Genomic DNA, 19463 nt, shown 5'->3' on the forward strand with positions numbered 1-19463 from the left:
AGGTCAACGGCTACGCGTGCCCCGCTCTGGCACAGCCTCACTTGAGAGGACAGCCCTCCCTAAAAGGCTGGGAGAGGGGAAAAGCAACAAAACGAGCCCCTGAGCGCGGATGCCTACCTCAGCGTGACGAACACCAGGGCCGTATGTTCCTAAGCACTGTTTCCATTTTTTACTGTATTTGCTGTAAACAGGGAGTATTTGCTATGCCCCCGTACAGGCACAAGAGCCGCTGCTGCTCCGCTTTGCAGGCTGGAGATGCTGCAAAGCTTCCAAGGCGTCCTCCGCGCGAGGGCATGCGAAGCAGCCCGCGCCAGGCTGGCTTTACCCTAACATCCAAGGGGAAAAACGAACCCGGCCACGAGAGAACAGCTGTCCTGGCCCCCAACGCACAGCTGCGAGCGCACGGAGACCTAGGAACGCTCGCAGGCCACGGCTGAATGACCTGACACCCATCACTCCTGCAGCAACGCGCTCCAGGACGAGTACGGAAAAGCCTGTGCATCCCTCTAGATGCGCACGTACTGTCCCCTGGGCACTATTCTATTATAAACATGAAATTTATAATATATATCCACTAGTGCTGCCTGGGCATCAGAAAAATGTTGACCTGAGAGGCAGCTAAGCTGTAAGCAAAGCATTAAAATAAAACCTCTGAGTTGAAATGTGCCTGGAAAGCTCTCTGTAAAACAAGTACAAGCTCACATGCACGTTGTAACAAGGACTTTAAAGCCTTTAGAGCACTAATGATACCTCAAATGCTCTTTTAGATAAGTATTTTGAATATGTATATATAGAGAGATACTACACACTTTTTATAAAAGAATAAAATCATACACAGAATCACTGCCAGGTGTCTGCAGCTCAAGCAGGGCAGCAGTTTGAAATGAAGACTTGGATTCCTAACTCAGAACCATCTTCGGGCAATGCTGCAAAAGGAAACTTCTCTCCAGAAAAAATGTAAAAAACATGGGGGAAGAAAAAACAGCTCCTAAAATGTAAAAGGTAATGACCTGAAACCTCATGATGCCGAACATAAAGACGAGTTTAAAACTTAGACATAAAGGCCTTCATTTACAATATGCGATCGCGCTGACTCCAGACAGAATGGAAATCTGGCAGTGATCTGCCCGACAGTATCCAAAACGCTTCAGCTTTTTACAGCTGAATGGCAACACAGCACCTGGGTTTGCAGGTAACTACTGAAGCCTTTTTTTATGTGAAGGTAGGAAAAACATTCTCTGTCCTTTAAAAGTACAAAGATGAAACTTCATGGAACTTCAAGATCCACCTTCTTTCTCAAAGAACTGTGAACCTTCTCATAAATAAATCATTTGTATGTATAATATACATTTAACATACAATTAAATATAAAATGATTTACACAAAATTAAAATCTATGAGCAGTTTTAAAAGCTGTCATGAAATGGTTCTTCCTGTGTATTGGATCCAAAACAAAAAATTACCCATATGTCAATTAGCAAAGGTAGAAAAAACTCCAAGTAGAATTCACACAAAAGGAGATTTGCAGAATAAGGTAACAGTTTGCTCACCTGGAACATCAATTAATCTCTTATACACATTCAAGAAGGCTGCCTCTGCTTCTTTGCTTCTTTTACCCAGTGCGTCGATCTAAAATGGGAGATGAGAAAAGAAGGTTTTAGACTTGATCCGATAAAAGTCTCATACTTACAGCTATAAAAATAAATGACTACATTTCATACGCATACTTTATTTCCAATACACGCACATTTCCTATAAAATCAGTTACTCTCTAAAAAGGAGACCTGAGTCCCCTGTGCACAACTCCTATAAAAGAAGCCATCTAAGAATACTTGGGGCGTGCTGGTACCAGATGCTATTTGAAGTCCTGCTTTGGCGCTGTGAAAAGCATCAGTATTTTTAGGAGCACTGTTGTCTTATCACAAGTCTTAATTTCAGCCTTTATAATGAGCACAGCTATTTGCGAGACAGGTTTACTCCTGCTACTTGAACAGCAGTTTTCCAGAAGAACTTGGGCCCTACAGGCTCAACTGCCCCTATAGACAGACCCTGGTGGCCAGATGCGCTAATCCGTGCTGATCTAACGCAGGACATGGTGTGTCCATGTGTGTGGAACGTGCGGCCTGGTACCGCTTCCCGAAACACCGCTGGTGAAGAGAGGGCAGCTTTGTAGCTCAGAGTCCTGGCAAAATTCTCCAACAGAGGTCAGAAACCCTTAAAAGTTAAAACCATTAAAAGTATGGAGCTCATCGTTCCCGTGTTTTAATAAAAAACAAAGGCGAACCTGCAGAGCAGGGATCCAAAGGCCTGATATGAATTTCTCCATGCCCCTGCACAGCAGCCGGTGTCATGAACACACGGCAAGGTGTGAGCACCAACATGGGCAAAGGAAGGAAGGTCCCGTCCGAGAAACATCCGTGAATTCCCGAACGGCGGCGGGATTCGGCAGCCAAGCCAGGAGCAGCGGCTGGTGCGTGAGGCGGCTGCGGCGCGGGGCCGGGCCCAACGCCAGGCGTGAGGCGCTGGAAGGCAGCGGCCACGGCCCAGGAGGGGACACGGAGCGGCAGGGCGCCGCGCGGCCACGTTCGGTGCCACTTGTGTTCACTCGCTGTGAAAGCCGCTCGGCCAACGGAAGGATTTGGGGGAAAAAAAAAGCCGACGCGGTGGATGATTAAAATAATGGAGGGAGTCAGACGTAAAGGGCACGGGAGCAGCGCGCAGAACCGCCACGTGACTCTCACAGATTAGTCTTATGGCTGGTAAGTGACTTGTAGAGATCATTATGGAGGGGATTAAGGCCAGAAAACCAAAGGACAAGGACAATTGCAGAAATTGCAGGGAAGCACAAGGCACAACATATCGTCTGAGCACGGGCTTGTGTGGAGGGGTCAAGGAGGGAAATAAGGACACCCGAAGCATCTGCACAATGTTTGGCAGCAGCCAGGCAATCCCGAGCGATACGGAGAGCATAGTTATTTTAACACAAAGCAAGCCTGTATTTCGAGAAACAACCCAAATTTCAATTTCACCGACATCCCCCAAGCCTGCATTAATGTGCGTAGCTCAGTGGAGGCGCAGCAAATGTCACTGAAACGTGGCCTAGTTGTAAGTTATTCTTATCGGTTAAAAAAGAAAAAGGTATTGGGAAGATGATAAGCAAACTGCAGAGGGCAAACGACTGAGGATCTGGAGAGCAGATATAAATTCTGCAGGAATCCCGGCCACCCTCGTCCTTCCCAGCTCTCCCAGGAAGGCTGCAGAGGAGGCACCGGCGTCTGGCGGGACAAGAGGTGCAGGGCAGGTGATGGGTGGCTGCCAGCAGTTATTAATTGTTATTAATTTGGTCGCAAGCGATCACAGATGGACTGATGCTCATTACGGAATGAGCACCCAAGCAACGCAGCTGGAGCGTTTTCACACAACAACTATTTGCAATGGGAGCAGGGAGCAAAGCGCCAAAGCCAGGAGATCCCAGGACAGGGTAAATCACCGCTCCAGAGCATCCTGACACATTTCTGCACAGACAAGATTAGAAGGGGCAACTTTAGCCATTCCGATATTTCCTGAGTGTATAAAAACAGACTTCGAAGGCCAAAGCTTGTCATATGTTAGGGTTCTGGACATTAACATTCCCATGTACAATTTCCGCTTGATGCCACTCAGTGTAGCACAGCCAAATTTAAATTACTATTATTAAATACAATTAGCATTAAAGAACAGATTCTGTACTGTATTTTGAAAAATCCTCTTGCCCCTTCCATGAAAACCATAGCATTTAAACTAACTGGGCTTCCATTTCTATAAAATAACTGAACGGATTCGTTTTCCTATCACAGTTTTTCACATTTTTAATAAAGGCCATTTGTACTTGTGTTCTCCCTAACTATTACAAAAGGTTTGGTTTATCCACTCCTCTCATACTATATAATGACTAAAGGATAAAGCAGAATTTAAACAACATATAGCAAGGAGATCAGAGATGTTCTGACGAAGGTAGTTCATAAATCACAGCAAAATTCACACATTCTTTTTCCTAAATTCTGAACTAGAATCCCAAGCAACTCCACCAGGCAGCAAGATTTTCTATGCTGAAGTAGTTTAACAAGAATCAATCAAACTACCTGGCTAACAGTTCTACTTAACTTAAGCACCACAACTATTTTAGATCTTAAAGGGGAAATAAAAAGCACCATGACAATTTTAATTGGAGTCAGAAATAATTAAGCATGGCAGCTTCCAACTATGCTGGGAAATATGGATATATGGGGGAAAAAGGATATGAAAAGAGCAAAATACAAATTAAGTGCAGACAGAGGGAACAAAGCACTGAAATGGCATGGAAATGACTTGGAAGTTGAGTGAAGTTTTTCAACGCGCAGCTCGGGAGCCAGTCGGCACTGGCTGCAACCAGGTCACGTTAGAGCACTCTGTTTTAAAACTTTTGCTGAACATTTTGACTAAGTTCTAAACACTTGAGGGACCTGGAAAAGAAAGTCAACTTATAATTACACAAATGTAGTCTTGACACGAGCTTAGCTCCAAATCTTAATTTATCTAAAGCAAGGCCCCATTACGTCTTGTCTGACTAGCAAGAAGCAAGAGTGACCTCCAGATTCCCGCCACCCCCATAAACATATGTTCACTTTTAAGTTTTGGTGTACTATTTATCTTGGTAAGGCCACTGGATCTCTACTGAGATAGCTGGAGAGGAGACACGAGGAATCACTCTTCAGCTTTAAAATTCCATTGGGGCTACAGAATCGGAATCATCATGGTTAGAAAAGACCTTTGAGATCATCGAGCGCAACCATAGAGGCACCTGAAATAAGACCCTACGTGGGGAGCTGTCCTCCCTCTAGACACCTCATTTTTCCAGGCCAAATACTTTCTTTACTTGATGAGATCAGTGTTTTTACCCTAGCGCATGGGTAAGCGTAATAAATCCGGCCGCTTATGTCAGTGAAGGTGTTGAATGTAGTTTATACAACCGCTGCCTCTCTCCGTTTTAGCAACGTGCAGCCAAATTCAGAAAGATATAAGCAAAACCGATTGCTTTTGTTTGGAATCTGTCATTCTTCTTTATGCACAGCAAAAAATCAGCATTACAGACTGATGTCTGCTGTGTCACAAATCACCTGCATTTGGGAGTCAGGATTTGTAGAAGTAGTACGAGCACAAAACCAAGCCGTGGAGTTAAGGCCACAGACAGAAGGCTGCAGAACTGTATTTCAGCATTTGAAGATAAAATAGGAAGATAAAACTCTGAGCAAGGAAGCTGGAATTGCCAGATACCAGCACGTTGTGCATTGCCACTTAAGTTCAGACTTGCAGACGTTGATGTAGTGACACATTTACACATGATGCAAGAAGCACAGGGTCACAAATGGGTATTTAGGTAGACTGAGATCATACTGCTTTGCTGTGAAGAGCCCAAAAACAAGAGAAAAACACAGTATCCCCAACGTAAGCCCTTAGGGAAGGGCTCACACCATTTTCTGCACCTGTAGGACAGTCCCTCAGTGTCAGGGATTTACTGGCACACCCGGCATCCCGAACGGAGCGTCCGCACCACGCTGTGCGGAACAGGAACCCGGTGGCCCTGACTCTCCTCACATCATCGCTCTACGGCTGCAATTTTTACTCTCGTTTCTCTGTGTTCCACCCAATCTGGAGCTGACTTACCAAGTAAAATATACGATTTAAAATGGACTAAAATAGAAGCAATTTTGCTATTCTAGGTTTTAACTAAATGGATGCCTTAACGAGACGCACAGGTCCTCCAGAGCAAGGCTAATTAACTACAGAAGAGCAATGCAATCCGCGGTACCAGGAGGAAGAGCTGAGTTCAGCTCCTCTAGGCACCTTTAGGCATCTGCTTCCCATGGCAAAGGCTTTTCCTTGGTCTTCACCCTCTTTGTGCTGCAGAAGTGTCATTAGGAATTGTAAGCAACACATTAACCAGAGGGAAGAGCACGATAACGACTTGTTAATGCAGCATTATTTTAAGTCCCAGTATCTTCTTGAATAGGTGCAATCGAATCGAACAGCAGTTATTAATGCCCTGCCATGGCACAACGCTTGCTTTCTTTTTAAGCTCTTTCAATGGGGCTTGGCTGCTTTTCCATATAAAACAGCACATGAGTTGCTAAGTTGGTGCATTTTAACAGCTCTACAACATCTCCTGCAAGTGGATATTAGAGCACACAGGGTAGGTGCACAGCGCCCGCTTCCCTGCCCTGATTAACACCAGCAGATAGCTATACAGAAACGTAATAAAAACACACAGCAGGCCACTTAGATTTTTTTTTCACTGCTGACAGAACCATAAGTAAAAATACTATTTTGTTTTTCTCTTTGCTGCAATTAAAAGGTTTTTGAAAAAAATGGGGGGAAAGAAGATTCTTGTGCAGCTGCTTAAAGCATATGGTGTGTATTTTAGCTGTGCTATAAATTCTTTAACAAATGTGAGGACGTTACGGTGGGTATGGCAGCAAGCTGTGCAGGAACCTGCTCGGCACGGCGCCAGGGCTGGGTACCTGCGCGGGGCTGCTCTTTCACCAGTCCCTTTGCAGATGAATTTGGCAGCAGCTCGGGGGCGCAAGGGAAGCCAAGAAGGCTGCAGCTCCTGGCCGTGCGCTTGCACTCACCAGGGGATGCTCATCCTGGAGGGAAAGCAGCAGCAGCCCCTGCTAGCGCAGAGGAGCAGCCGGCCCGGTGCAATTTCACCCCCAGCTTCTCGGTGCAAGCAGCAGCTACGCAGTGAAATGAGCGGGTGCCTTCACCTGCCCGCCTGCCTCTCCTCCTGCCTCGGCAAGAAACGGGAACCTGGAACCCACCGTTGCTTTTCTTTGTCTCACACATGACCAAAAGTTTGTGTATGTGTTTTAAAAATTAGGGCAGAGGAATCCTTGCAGGGATTGGCTCATTAGCAGCCTTGGTGCATAATCCACCTGCGCACAAACACGGCAACGCAACCTTCAACTCGTCCTTTACACTGAGCCACCCCCTTACAAATCACTGCTGCTCTAGTACAGCACAACGAGGCCACACGCTAGCTTATAAAGAGCCTTGTGGCAATTTTGGAATAAACAGAGGAAAACTCGGCACTTGGAGGAGCAGGGGCTGGATGAGGAGGCTCCTCGGCCAAACGCTGCACCCTCTGCAACCCTCCCGTGCCCAGTACTTCAGCACCCATCAAGTTCTCCTTTCTAAAAGGATGTGAAGATACTTGCTGCTCTGCTAACTGAAACGCTGCTGCCTAACTGAATTTTGCATAAATAGTTTCCCCCCACTGTTAGCATTTCACCCAAACGGGTGTCAGCAGTATAGCGGCCCTTAATATAGACAGCCTACCAGCTGCCAACAGAGATTTCAGCGCCCTGTCACTTATATAACATTAACAGGGCTGGGGCCGAGCACCCCCCCGAAGCTATCCCAGGAAATCCGCCTCTCCGGAGGGATGCGCGTGCGCTGGGTGGGATGCGGAGCACCTGCGACAGCTTCGGGTGGGAGCTGGGCCTACTTCTCCCCTTGGACAGGCACGATGCTCAGGACCCTTTTCCCTACAGCCTGGGCAGGCAGCAGTGCAGCAGTGGCCTGGGATTAAACATTACTCTTCAACCAGCAGCAGCATCGCTCCCGCTCATCAAGGAGAGCGTGTCTGCCCTCAAGACACTGAAGTATATTTAAATCACCTTGCCGAGCAAAGATGTTGTTTCAACTGCAATCAAGCCCACCAAAAATAAATAAATAAGCGTTTACATAGTTGTGTAAACAGAAAAACGGAGCGGCGCAGAGCTACTGCTACCCCAAAAGCCCAGGAGCTGCGCGGCGGCACCGGGATCCCAAAGCAAAAATCGACCCAGGCATAAAATGGTCTCTGTGCTCCTGCAGTGCCAAGGATGTAATCCAACATCCACGTCCCGCCGAGTGGGCATTAAAAGATAGCAATTATTCCTAAAAATACTGCATTTACTCCCTGCTGTTCCACTGAGTGGTCTAAGAGGACTGGCCCCGCCAAGCTGCAGAGCTCTGGGCCTGGCGTGGCGAGGAGAAGGTCCCACGTTTTGATGTATGCTGTTGACTTCCCCAACACAGAGCAATTTGTAATGGCTTCGCCACGCTGTTGTTTTCAAAGCTCCTGCTACATCACGAGCATTTATTTCTGACCACAAAATTACATTTATTCAACAGCAAGCAGTTCAGGGTCTTTAAGAGGTTAACTTCTGGAGTGCTTGGCTGCTCTCCAGCCCCTGTACTAGAATCAGCGCTAACGCAACAGCGCACAACAGCACCCAGGCTAGCCGTGATTAATAGAGTGCTGAATACGCTGCTTTCCACATACACACACTTTTCATTCCCTTGCTTCCATAGATCATGGACTTATCCTCAAAATATCTGACTGAAATTGAATTTGGCTTCTCTCTCAACCGTTCATTTCCTATGTTATGCAAGGTTATATCCTTTTCTGCATGAGCAGAACCAAACCAGCTGCAGCTTTTGAGAAGAAAATGTGTTTTCAATTATGAAGCTGGCCTGAATATTGAACCACAGTTCTACTGCTCCTCTAATTGAGCCATCATGGAGCGAACCTACAGGAAAGAAATTGTATTAATTAGGTTTGTAAATTTAACATAAGGAAATTAAAGGTGGGGGGGAGAAGAGAGATGGAGCTCAGCTCAGGAATACTCCTTCAAACGCGCAGAAGGCAGGCATGTTTTCAGTTCTTTAGGCACACACATTATTGAAGTGCTCTTTCAAAGGCATCATTAGTAGCTGCGGCACCAGTCAGGTCTCCAGCTTCTGTTGCCCGCATATGGAAAATTATTAAATTACTCTCCCGACCAAATTAATAGCTTAAAGAGCAGTGCAGCTAAGCGGGGAGCCGGAGCGGTCTCCTCGCAGGGGCAGCAGCCTCGGACGAGCTGCTCTGCGAGGAGCAAATCCGAGATGGCCCTTGCAGAACGCGAGCCCAGCGCGGAGCTCGGGAGCATCCGCCTCGGGGGCGGCTCCCGGCCGGGATCCCGGCGCTGCCGTTGGGCAGAGCTGTTCAGCCACATGAAAAGAATGCTAACGACCTCAGGAAATCCTCTCCCAGCCTTAAAATATCTGTTTGATGACTTCACAAATACGGATGCAGACACTCGGTTTCCATACCACAACTTATGTTCTTGGGCTGTGTTATTTGACGGAACTAGAAGTTTTTTGTATTTCAGATTTCACGCGCAAATATCCGTGCGCCCGTGTGAACACGGTAACGCACTGTGACCTGCTCTGTTTGAGGGGGTGTTTAGACGGTTGCCTTGCTAACTTGAAAACTCTATGTAATCATTTTAATGCTCAAATGATAAAGCTCTTTACTGATTCTGCTGTGTATTTAGCCCATACCCCGAGCCCAGCATTAAGATGATGCATCCTCTGATTAACCGTAAGCAAATAAATACGCAATTTAAGATAGAAACAACAGGCATTTTACATCTCTTAAATTAATTACTTCTGTCTTGCCCACAGTAGCCTATTTACACCAGTCAAGCTTTAAATCTTCCAGGAAAGTTAGAAAAACTACCCACAAAAATCAAAAGGTCAACGCTATCCACACAATGCTACAGACACAGACATTCTGTTCACCTCAAAAAACTGCATTCAAATTTACATTAAAACCCTAAAGAGGGGAAAAGTACGATAATAAAATGATACTACAATGATGAATTAACACCATCTCAAATGCACTCTGAATGAATTTTAAAATTTGTAGTGTGTTAAATTCCATTTCACAATGCTTTGGCTTTAACTGTCACCAGAAGAAAAGCACACTTACTCAAACCTTCCAAATTTACAAAAAACAGTTATTTCCAGCAACTAATGGAAACTGGGTCTTTGATAACTGGAACAGTTTTCATCTGCAATTTCTTTTGATTGAGATAAATATCCACAGAATGTGAACCACTCTGGTCTGAGGTTTTTATTTACAAGTTCATATTATGCAAAGCCATAGCAAAAAGGAGCGGAAAAAAATGGTAATTTATCAATATTCACGAGCAAACTGAGAAGAAATTCAGCTAGCTAAAGTGACCAGTGCATTCACTTAAAAAGGGAACTAACCACATGTTTACCAGCAACGTCCCCTAAGTCACGCGAGGGAGGATATTTAAACAAGTGAGCTCGAGTGAGCCCCTCTCCAAGACAGGCCAGGCTCACCCTGGGCTCAGATCAAGGACAGTTTAAGCCAACCTGAGCCAGCACGGCCACGAGCTCCTGCCCTTGGCTTCATGTCTCCAGGCTCTGCACTGCCTGCCAGGAGCTGGGTCACGGAAAAAGGGGGAAAACCCCCAAATTCTGCAGACTATGGGATCAGACTAGCCAAAAAGCTGAGACAATTCTACCTCTCTGGGACAGAATTGACTAAACGTTCATGCTTTGATGTTCAACAAGGAACTTTGTTCTCCCATCAGGGAACAAGAAAAGGAGCAGTAGGGGAGGAGGTAGGAAAGCAGGGGCAGATGTGGAATGTGGACAGTCGGTGTAGGGTGGGCACAGGGTGGGTGTCCTAGAATCACAGAATCATTACGGTTGGAAAAGACCTTCAAGATCATCAAGTCCAATCAAGTCCTGCTGCAGATCTATCGCTTGGTGACCCATCTTAGGGCAGGGCAAGCTCAGGCATCTGCAATGGATCAGAAATGGTGGAAAGCTCTTCACACAACCTGTTCTTGACCTACCTGGAGCACTGTTCTCATGAACTTTCAGAAAGTCAGCCCTAACAGACCACATCTCTATAACAAACAATAAATTGTAACTTGGCAGAACAGGCTGGTGCTCTTGGTATTTTGAAATGTCTCCAAAGCAAGTAAAATAATTACATCTTCTATGAAATACCATATTTCACAGTTAAATGTTCTACATTTATTAAGTCAATGATGATTAATTCAGCTCTTTTAGGTTTCTAAAGTCCTGTCTACATGAGAGAGACTGGAATTAGTGGACTAGGAGATGCAGCAGTACAATCTCATGAAACATTCATGTTTCGCTAACATAAGAGCAGATTCTAGCAACAATTTTACTCTTGTAATTTCTGAGATTTAACTCATACCATTATAAATGACACGTTTACATTAGCGAAGCAAACCTCCACAAGAGGAGAGTGTGATGAACCATATGAAGACAACAGTGAACTGAAGCACATTCTCCAGCAGACAAGATCTAACAAGAATCTTCCTTCGCTGAAGCAAAATTTGGATGTGAGACTCTTCCTTGACCCCAAGGCCTTCCCTCCATTAAAGAAGGATGCTGAAAGCACAGGCGCACTTCAGTCTGGGCACTGCCAACTTGAAACTGAACTGAGAAGTTTCTAGGACAATTGCAATTCACGTGCGGCAAGTCGAATGTGCTCAGGAAAGTCAGTTTTTGTCCTCACAAACGACTATTAGGGAGGATGGCCTTATAGTCCAGGCCTGTGGTGGCTGGTGACAGGACAAGGGGTAACAGGTGTAAGGGGAACCCCAGGCAGTTCCATCTCCATGGGAGGAAGAACTTCTTTCCTGTGAGGGTGCCAGGGCCCTGGCACAGGCTGCCCATAGAGGCTGTGGAGGCTCCTGCTCTGGAGATCTTCAAACCCACCTGGATGCCGCCCTGTGCCCCTGCTCTGGGTGTCCCTGCTGGAGCAGGGGGCTGGACTAGGTGATCTCCAGAGGTCCCTGCAGAGCTCAACCACTTTGGGATTCTGTGATATGAGGGCAGAGTTGTCTTCTTTATTTATTTATAGCAATACTGGGGAAATTGAGTTGTAAAACAAATTTAACAGCACACTACTTTTAAGATGGGAAATTATTGCCATCCCAATTACTGTACTGGGATACATATCATCAGGATATGCAGGTAATCAGAAATGTAACCCTCACCAAAGATAACTGTAGTTGTGCCTTAATTCCCTAAGCAGACTTCTGAAAACATGCTCCTAAATCTCCCTCACTCGGATGGGAACTGCGACAGTACAAAATCTGCTCACAACTTATTACAGATTTGGAAAGGAAAAAAATGTTGCTGCTTTAATACAACTGACTTTGAGAGTACTCCACATGAATAACAAGGTGTGAGGTTAAATCTAGATTTACCATTTCACTCATGCATTCATCTTTTTAAGGAGAAATACAATTTCCTAACTTCAGGCATGGCATTTTTCTAAACACAGCACCACAGCTCCCATCATCTGTCCCAAGCCATCAAGTGAAGTGAATGCTGCAGCGCTGCCCACAACTAAAATGTAAAAACCTGTAAATGTTAGAGCTGCTTTTTCAGGCAGTAATTCTTCAAAATTATAACAGTTGGCTTTTAAAGTCGTGGTCGTGCTAATCGTGTGTTTCTCAGCAGAGACATGAAGGGAAATCAAAGTAAGAGCCAGCACAAGTCATCAACACTTTCTGTTGTTTTTCCAACAAAAACGGGCTGCCTTTAGGTTCCAACAAGCCCTTTAGAGTACAAAGTTTCACAGCCAAAAGGCTTTCAGTGAAAAAAAAAACTGGAATAACCAAAATACGGCCATTTTCTCATTGCAGGCATTAAGTGCTCCAACCCAGCACCCATCGCTGAGGCTGCCCCCGGGCACGGTGCTCTGCTCAGGGAGCTCTGCACCCGCCGGGCTGCCAGGAAGCCAGACCCAAAGCCCCCAGAGGAGGCCGAGCTCTTACCTCTCCCTGGAAACTCTTCAGTAATGGAGCTACCTGTTTGCGCAGGTCCTAGAAGACAGAAACAAGATATTTCATTAGAAAAAGAAAAGTAAGGTTATGTCATTATCAAGTTTTTACTAAAACAGTTTTCCCTTCTGGAACACTCCTTAAGCTTTGATTAAGTTAAAGGCATATTTAGAACTCATTTTGAACTAGTCTGTGCTTCCAGCTTGACATGGACTTCACGAGCTCCCTTTTCAGTACCAAATCACAGATTTTTGTTCTTAGAACAAGTCAAGTCACTTAAATGTTTCCAGGTACTTTTTGTTGTCTCTTCTGGAGCAGGATCAGGGTAGGTAGTCCTCACATATCAAGAGCAGCTATGACTTATTCCTCTATCAAAGCAAACCTGGCAGGTTAGGCAGCATTTCCCACTTGCTGACTGCTTTGGGAGACGGGAGGGCTCTGCACATTTTGCAATGTGTCCTCCCTGTAATGCAGCAGCGAGGACACTGAAGAAAACAACTGCAATAACAATCAATGGCCAAGGAAGTGCCCGCAAATCAGGCCAGAATGTGGCACACCAGGTTGCAACGTGCAGCGCAATTACAACCCGAGACATCAGATTTGCAATTGGGATACTGCCGTCTTTTTAAAATTTGTAAAAATCTGGAGAAAACACACCGCTCGAGCACAGCAACATTTCACAGGATAAAAACCGCACTTCACAGTTTTATGGCTTCGGCCCCAGCACTGCCTCTAAATTTACACGTTTGGCACCAAGCGGCGAAGCGATGTCAGAGGCGCAGGCAGGAACACAAGCGAGTGGCCTGAGAGGAGCTGCGGGTTCGCGGCTCCCGCGTCGAGCGCAGCGAGGGGCAGAGCGCGGCCCGGCCACAGCCCCAACGACAACGCGCCCCAGAGACGCCCGGTGAAACACGGCACCGGCAAACGCGAGCTCCGCCGACGGCCCCGCGCCAGCCGGGCGCGGACGGGCACCAACGCTTCCTGCGCCTCGTGTTTCATGGTGCAGGTGATGGCAGCTCCCTGCCTCCGTCGTCAGCTTACGAAGAAGAATGTTGTTGTTGCTCAAGGGGTGGAGGAGTGGGAGAAGGAGGAGGAGTATGATGAGCATCCCAACGCCAAAAAGCTGGTCAGTGAAGCTGTCAAAAAGGGAGAAAAGCTGCCGGGGCCAAAAAGGATCGGATTCCCCAACATGCTTGTTCAACAAGCTCAGGATGCTGACCACTCACCCCAGCAAGCACAGCGTTGCCAAGCAGAGCTCTTGCCAGAGGAGGAAAACGTGTCGTGCTCAATTTCAACAGCAGCTTTTGGTGTTGGTGAAGCTGTTTTCAGAACACCTTGTCACGGAGGTGAAGGCAGCTCAAAGCCACTTCATCCTCAGGCTAACACAGGTCCTTCCCATTACCAGCCTGGCGCAACCCTGGGAAACAGGGATCACTAGAGCACCTGGATTCCCATTGACAAACTGCTTAGAAACTGGAAATCTTAGCAACAACCTGAGATCTGCAGCAGCAACACACATGGGGGGGGCATCCTTGGCTAAAAGCATCAAAAAATTGCAACAAAAGGGAAGCAAAAATAAACACACGCCAGAGTCAGGACTACATATGCCTCAAGTCACCAGCAAAACTCTGCTGTGGAGATTTAATTTTGGCAGCCGGGCAAAATTCCTCATCAGACTTTGTCTCAAAATATTAAACTCACTTCGAACAGAATTTTACCTTCCCCGCACAAAAGCACACAGAGACGCTCAGTTCTGGCCCAGGCGAACACGCAGCGCAGCAAGGACATTGTATGATTTATTATCTGTTTAAAGTGTAGTGGCCTTTACTGCCGGGGCTGTGATCAAAACAGGAAAAACACCGAGGCCCGGCCCGTGTGCACAGCAAGTCACCACCGCGGCTGAACAGGGAACATGCTAGTGAGCATTAAAAAAAACGGTAATTTATCAGCCCAAACGAGTTGAAATATCCACACGCTCCTATGCGATTATTAGCCTGCTTTTCCAATGCCATCCGAACGCGCTCGCTCCTGCTGTGAATGATTTATCAGGATGGAGCAGTGCTCGGCAAAGCACTGCTGTGGACACTGCAGTACCTGCAGTGCGGACTCGGAATTGGGATGCCCTATCAGGATTTGAGTCAAATCTAATAGTCGAAAGGTAATACAGTGTTTTCCCCTTTGCAGCGGCATAAATGAGTAGTTTGTATTTTGATAAAATAGTGACACTGTGAAATCTGAGTCCAAATATATATATTTTTATCTTCCTTTCCATTGACATTATAAAAAAGTCTCACGCTTCAGAAAATAAAACAAGAAAAAAACTCTGGTAAGAACTTGGGCAGCAATGCATCTTTCTGACAACTGAACTGTGTTATTCATCTATCCCCATCTCAACACACCGTGTACAGTGCAAAGGACACGCTCGCGGCCAGGCCATGGACACCGTGTTGTGAACGCACTGTGGCGTGAGGCGGCGCAGCGGCTCCGCTCCCCACAGCCAGCGCTGCCGGCTCGGGGGCCGCACACGGCGCGCACGACGCCTGGTCCTCCTGCCACCTGAGCCCATCCGGCACCTCCTTCCTTCTGCCTTGTCTGGTGCTGGGGACTTCCTCGCAGGGACTCCCCAAGGCCACCACAACCCTCTGTGTACAGCTGTGCTGGGGACGTGGGGACGGCTGAAGCTGCGGCCCGAGCCACAACCCAGGCACGGCCGACACTGCCTCCAAGAGCCGGGGACGCCGGCCAGCCCTTCCTCGCGGCACACAGGACAGTGAACACTCGTTCCTTTAGAGCGGAGGAGGGTTAATCCGTGCATCCTGCGGCGGGCACAACTCCACGCACTTTGCCCACACATCTTATCTCACTAACGTTGTCGGGTCCCTCCTCCATCAACCCGAGCTGGAAGGGAAAGGGGTGAGCACAGCCAGGCCCAACACGCTTGGTGAGAAGCCTGGCATCAGCAATACCTTGGGTTGATACATACTTTATGCACCCGACTTGTCACCATGATACACGGAAAGCCAATAAATTTATGAACGAGTTGGGATAGATGTTCACTTTCCAATACATAGGGTTTAAAGTTTTTTTGTACCCATAATTATGAAGAAATATAGTAAAATACAGTTTCTTCAGCAGAAATCCTGGTCAAAAAAGTCTTGAAGTTCACTAAGGGAAACACTAACGTCTTCAGGCTTAGTAAGGGCCAGCAGGTTGCTCTACAAGAAACAAAAATCCCAGGGAGTTGCCCAAACAGGTATTGTACAGTAGCTTAGATGATTTATTTAATTCCTCAAATGTAAGACAAATTACATCATATGAGCAAACAACTCTATTGCTCAATTCACACCGAGATTTAACAAGATAGAAAACCTCTTATTGCTCAAGACTGCTGAAGTATTTACTTGAAATCTGATCATTAAAGAATGAATCACTTTGTTATCAATTTGCTATGATATTTTTAGTTATTTTAATACATTAGTGTGCCAGGTTTTTCTCTGTACAGAAAAAAAATCATTTAAATTTCATTTATAGATATGCTTTCGCCTAGCACAACAATAAATAAGAAATCTTGATTTACAGTAGCAGAATGTACACCACAGTACTTTCTGAAATATTTCAGCTCCCTGATCCTGTGCAAATTCCATTAGCTTTAATTATTTATTAGAAGTAGATTTAGATTACTGTTCTTGACCTATTTTTCAGTGTATGGACCCACCCAGCACGAAGTGAAAAAAAATATATTCCATTTGTGAAGGGCTGATATTTCCTGAGAGCAGACTTGCAGCTTAATGCAGAAAATTAAGCAAAAATCCATCTGCGGTGACTCACTGCGAGAAGCCTGCACTTCGGGAAAGGCGACGGAGCAGGGCAAAACCAGCCCAGAAAACAAAATATGGAACAGATTCCCTAGATTTGCGATATTTAACCGCCTCAGGTGTAACCTGGCACCACGTCAGGCACGGGCTGGCCTGTGTGGAGGGCGCCCTGCACAGCCGACCCGCACAGGAAGCGCCAGGCGCTCCTTGGGAAACCACCCCTTGGGCTTCCATCAAACCTGGCATCCTGGCAGATCCGGCAGGCCTGGGAAAAGCGAGTCTGGAGCCGGCAAGGCCTTCAGGGCTGGTCCGGTGGCCCATGGCCTTGGCAAGGAGGCCAACTCTGCTCTTCCTGGGCCCAAGAAGGTTGGCTTCTCCCCAAGAGCATCTGCAAAGGGGTGTCCTCGCCACGCGCACATCGTTTGATCAGGGCCTGCCACGGTGCTTTCAACGGAGCTATTCCATGGGGAAACTCTTATGGGAATCATAGTTCCTTGCAAGTTAAAATAAATGGAAAGCAAACAAGCTTACTCCGTGCCTACGCTGCAGCATATGAACAGCCACTGGTTACCTTCCCAACGGCTGAAAGGATCAGCTGTGCAAAAGAACTCCTGCACCCACGTATATACATGGGTCTATGCACACACTTCTACACACATTTATATAATTTTTTGAAACTAATTTTACAAACTAATTTAGTAAACAGCACATTCTAGAAGCATCCTAAAATCCCACCATTATTGACAAAACAGCAACTGAACACTGCCTGAAAAGACACTGAACAGAAACAATTCTGAACTTGAAATCTGGAGTTGCTAGGAAACAAACAAACAAAAAAAATCAAACAAAACTGACGCAGGTAGGGCTTTTTGGAAGGAGCTGATTTGAAGGAAATTCGAGGGGAAAAGAAAGCAAAGGTGGATTATTTTCTGGGTCACCAACAAACCCAGAAAGATCAAGCATCGTTTTTAACAAACTTTAAATTTAATCAATTTTATAAAGCTACGTATTGTGAAACTCCCGTGAACAGTCCTCCCGCAGGCTTGGCTCGTCTCGATGTCTTGCTGGACACCCCACGCTTGTGACGGCCCCAGGACACCAAACCCTGCTCTGCCAGCAGAGCCGTCCCATGGGAGCAGCCACACGTCCCTGCCGCCCCGGGGCACCAGAACCACCTCCTGCCTGTGACCAAATCGTCCCTAAGCCCCCCAGATCCACTTAGAAGCCGTGCGGAGGATTGCCTCAGTCAAACTGCCAAAAAAACAACTTAGGACTCAATTAGCCAATTATACAAATATTTGAGGAGCTCTGAAGTGAGTTTTTCCTGCCGAGAGGACAGCGTGGGGAAAGCCACATCTCGCAGTTCCTGAAGCTTGGGCCACTACTTCTGCGTTGATAAGAGAAGATTATTTGCTACCGAGTTTTGCTAAGCACCTTCTGCTACGTGAATAAACCTTTCTAAGAAAGCTGGAAACCAACTTGGTACTCATGTACTCCCATGAAGATCCTCCCCTATGTCCATCAGACGGTAACGGGAACGGCTCTGTCCCTCCAAAGCCTTCAAGCCCTCTCGTACGCTCTCTTCCCAACGTGGTTTCCCATGAAAACACATCCTTGGCATTCCTGCGGAACCACGTCCTGCCCATCTCCCTCCATCCACTCATTTCCCACCCTGAGTCTCCAGCCGCGCCAGCGGAGCTCCCGCCGCTGCCCTCACTGCTCGGGCACGGCCTGCGGAGCACGGAAACGTGCAGCTCCCGTCACTAAATAAACAAACAAATAAATAAATAAAAATTAATTACCCCGCATCCGGAAAAATTAACGTGTCTAACGAGCAACTAACGACACGGGCCACGTCGCTGCACAACGCGCGTCCAAGTACCGGGGTCCAATCTCCAGTGCCAGTCCAAAGGCAGCCTAGCGCTCCGCTGTCCGAAGGGGAGGCAATGGAATGCCAAGCCGTAACTGTGCCGGAATTTTCCGCGCCGACTCCAAGGTGAGCGGCGCTGCGAGCGCATCGGCGTGGCGCTCGCGTGCTCCTGCTGAGGCGTGTGGCTACACAGCCTCAGCCGGGCCCAAGGCCCACATTTATATGAACGGCAAACAGTTCTGGGGGAAAAAAGGGAAAAGAAACCCAGGCTACCGGATTTTTAAAAGAGGGGGACAGGGAAGGACAGGGACTCGCTCCCGTGCGCACTTCGCTCGCTGCTATTGAAGTGCACGAACCCAGCAGAGCATCATACCACACTCGATAGCAGATTCAAACGGGACATATTTGTGCAATAATAAATCAACAGAGCTAGTACGGCCTTATCTTCTACTAATTCAGAAGGGGGAGCTGACAAATTGCACTTAAGGAAAAATAGTTTTACTGTTGCTAGCATAAGCTCTGCGTCTATCGGAAACTGCTAAATTTAGCCAGTCGGCTTTTGATGATAGCAACGGAAATTAATTCAAGGTTTCTCTTTATTTTTTTTTTTTTAGCTCTGGAAAGTAACTCATCTTCTCAAAGCTCTCTCCAAAAGCTGGGACGTGGTGCCGCCCTGTGCTCCCTGGCCTGTCTCCTCCTCCTCCTCTTCCTCCTCCTCCTCCTTCCCCGCTATGGAGACGGGCCTGCTCCTCGCACTGCGGCTATTGAGGAACTTGAGGCACTTCAGCAAATTCACTATCTCTTGGCTGGAGCTGTTTGGCCCCAACAGATGAGTCGGAGAAGTCCATAAATGTCTGGCGGATCCGTGCAGGCTTTTCCTTGTGTGACTATATATGGCAACCACAGATCAAGTTATCTGCAACGGGTTTAACCTCAGCTTCAAACTTTTTACCTTATTTCTATCTTTGCTGCAAGCTTCCTCCATTGGCAGCTCTGCTAAATTAGGCAGCCCCTGCCAAGCAACTACTTCTCTCACAAGCATTTTTCCACTCTTTACATGATTATAAAGTTATGTACAAAAATACTTAA

At 46.8% G+C, this 19463-nt stretch overlaps 1 protein-coding gene across 6 annotated transcripts in view; it reads right to left on the reverse strand.

Annotated features, from left to right (window-relative positions):
* CUX1 (cut like homeobox 1) overlaps positions 1-19463 on the reverse strand; it is a 236915-nt gene that overhangs the window by 126832 nt on the left and 90620 nt on the right. For all 6 annotated transcript variants that reach the window (XM_088530092.1, XM_088530090.1, XM_088530089.1 and 3 more), the window contains exons 3-4: positions 12684-12731; positions 1551-1629 (exon numbers count right to left, since the gene is read on the reverse strand). In XM_088530092.1, coding sequence (XP_088386218.1) covers positions 1551-1629; positions 12684-12731 — 127 coding nt within the window. The remainder of the gene's footprint in view (positions 1-1550; positions 1630-12683; positions 12732-19463) is intronic.

The sequence above is a fragment of the Tinamus guttatus genome, unplaced genomic scaffold, assembly GCF_059628265.1.
Source record: "Tinamus guttatus ecotype Peru unplaced genomic scaffold, ASM5962826v1 Tinamus_guttatus_pri_ptg000356l, whole genome shotgun sequence".
NCBI classification, from domain to species: domain Eukaryota; kingdom Metazoa; phylum Chordata; class Aves; order Tinamiformes; family Tinamidae; genus Tinamus; species Tinamus guttatus.